This window comes from Octopus sinensis, unplaced genomic scaffold, assembly GCF_006345805.1.
Source record: "Octopus sinensis unplaced genomic scaffold, ASM634580v1 Contig05039, whole genome shotgun sequence".
NCBI lineage: Eukaryota > Metazoa > Mollusca > Cephalopoda > Octopoda > Octopodidae > Octopus > Octopus sinensis.
In genome coordinates, this window is record NW_021827997.1 from 1 (window position 1) to 2,682 (window position 2,682).

At 34.1% G+C, this 2,682-nt stretch overlaps 1 protein-coding gene across 1 annotated transcript; it reads left to right on the forward strand.

The window, feature by feature from the left end:
• The first annotated feature begins 1,152 nt into the window (after positions 1-1,152).
• LOC115227582 lies at positions 1,153-2,458 on the forward strand. Its single transcript, XM_036498663.1, has 4 exons — positions 1,153-1,290; positions 1,342-1,416; positions 1,575-1,740; positions 1,773-2,458. Exons 1-4 carry the CDS (start codon positions 1,168-1,170, stop codon positions 2,456-2,458), a joined length of 1,050 nt encoding a protein of 349 aa, XP_036354556.1. The 5' UTR covers positions 1,153-1,167.
• Positions 2,459-2,682: the final 224 nt, after the last annotated feature.

Sequence of the window (2,682 nt, forward strand, 5' to 3'; positions counted from 1 at the left end):
TTTGGAAGCAATATTTTTTAAAAGAGGACCGGACACAGGAATAAATTCTTCCCTTGTCTTGGTGAAAGCCTCAAAAACAATTTTATCCAATTTTGGGATAAAGTATGAGGAGAGCGTTGAATATTTCTGGGAAAATCTGTTTGAACAGCCCCAGTATTAAAAAAATTGAGATAATTTTTTTTAATACGTGACACAGCGCCTAAAAACTTACATTAATAAAAAACCTTTACTAATTTTGTACTTATTTACAATATCTCGTTCAGTAAGATGTTTATTTTCACTTAATTCCTTGGCAATTTTGATCTTTAACTCAAGACTAAGCTTACGAGCCATAACAACAAGAATACAAAAATTACACGAGGCTTCCAAATGAAATTTTATATAATTAATTTTAATTTTAATAGCAATATGTATATAAATTAAAAATCCTGTGCCCCACTTAGAGGTTCCGGTAATTTCTAAATTTGGAAATTACCGCATAAAAATTATATCCTTTTCAAACTACCCCAAAAATAGAGGTTTCCCCAAAAATAGAGGTTCCCCAAGCCAGAGTCTGCTGCCCCAAATGGAGGTTATACTGTATTATTAATAATAATATTGTTAGTTGTTCTTGTCCAGGTAGAGCACACATCGAGATATTAGCACGTTGCATAACAGACTATATTGAGGAATGTATTATGTCGCGCCCCCACGCTGGCGGCCATACCACGCCGGCGACCAAGTGACCTACATAGTTGACAGCGTGACCTACATTGTTTGACATTCAATTAAAAACGAAAATAATTTTATTATAAAAAGGGTTTAGCGGAATTTTAATTAGAAAAATGGTATCTTCCAAAAGATGTTGTATTAGTATAGTCTCAATCCTTAGGTTACGTGAAAAATGACAGTGAATACCAAAATATTGTAAATGCACTACTCCAATACCCGTACAAACTACATCCAATTCGAAAATACAATGTTAATAAAAAAGTGAATCAATTTATGATAATTGATGATATATTAGTCCGTCAGGATTAGAGTCCTCCACCTATTGTGGAACAGGAATGTATTTAATGTAAGGAAAAAATCTCAAGTAAAATTTAAGGCTTTTTTAAAAAATAAAATTTATATTTTAAATATATAATTTTAGTGGCGTATGAAAATTAATAAATAAAATTTCCTTCCATGAAGCTCAATAGTTTATTGTTGTGCAGTTGGTTGGTTTGTTCTCGCTCCATAAAAAGAGAAATAATGAAACCACGTGCATACAAAGATAAACTACTCTCTCTCGTTGATGCAAATTATAATGTAATACCAGTCACTGATTAGCTCCTTATTGGCTATATCTCTGGCATTTAGGTTTTACAAACGGATGAGGTACAGAAGATTCTAGTCAAATTAAAGACTCTAGAGATGACCAAAGCTGACCTAGAGGTAAGCTCTACCCATTTTAAATACACCCTCCCCTTCTTAGTGTCGCCCTTACTGGCGACAATTCCTTAAGCAGCGAAAATTTGGATTAAAACCAAAATTTGGCGTTGCGCTTTGCGTGTTATTGATTAATGACGCAGTGGTTTTATTAATTATTTTAGGAAACACGACTGGGGAAAATTGTGAATAGTATTAGAAGAAATAGCAACGATTCTGAAATTGCCAGCATATCAAAGTCCCTCATAAAGTACTGGCAGGTCAAATTCCTGGCAAATGGGACAAAATCAACTGTTGCTGAGAAGAAAATCGATAATTGTCACACTTCAGGTATTTTCTAAGGGTTTAATTGTTAAAATTAGATCGAATGGGTGATATTAAAAAGATAATGTCAAAGGAGGCGACTCCTTGTAAGCGTAAACGAATACAGACGACAGCTGAGTTAATTTCTTCGATTGACCACGGGACGGAAAAGTTGATTACTTCTGCTGATCTGAATTATATTGACCATATCAGTTCAGAGACCTATCGTGAGGATATACACGAACATGTTGTTCCTCATTCTCTGTTGCCAAAATCAAGGAAATCGAGAAATTGTTCTCCAAATTTAAAAGATAATTCCGAGCGGTCAAAGGGCAGTCTCATTTCCAAAGGGAATGTAAATAATGAGCCAATTTTATTGAAAATCAAACTTTCCGACGTTCAAACGGAAATGATTAAAAATTCTTTTAATGTTACTCCGGATAAAAATAATAAAAGGCCGAGAATGGAAAAGAGAAAGAAATCTGATCCAGGAGTTTCTCCCAGGACAGAATTTCGTAATTCAATACGGTCTAAATTGCCCACATATGACCGAGATAATCTACCGCAACTAAAGTGGATGAATCCGAGTATGCCCAGAAATAAGGATGGGAGTTATGATAGTGATGGAAAGTTGCGAGGATGGACTGAGTGTTATCGCCTTCCTTCCCTTGACAATGATGTATGTGTGATATTTCCGTATTGTGATTTACCACCTGCCCATAAAATTGTTTTTGCTGATGGGTGACTGAATTTATATTTTATATCGGCGTGACCTATTTTTGTATGATTTGCTGTGTCATTAATAAATCATATTTTCTTTATTTTTATGAGATTGAAGAAAGACTAAATCATTCCTAAATTAAATTGGGTCGTTGATATCAAAAAACGGACTCCAGTATTATTTGTGTCTACGTGCAATGCTAGGAATAAATTTGCGAAAAAATCTTTTCTTTATTTCTTCTCCAAATT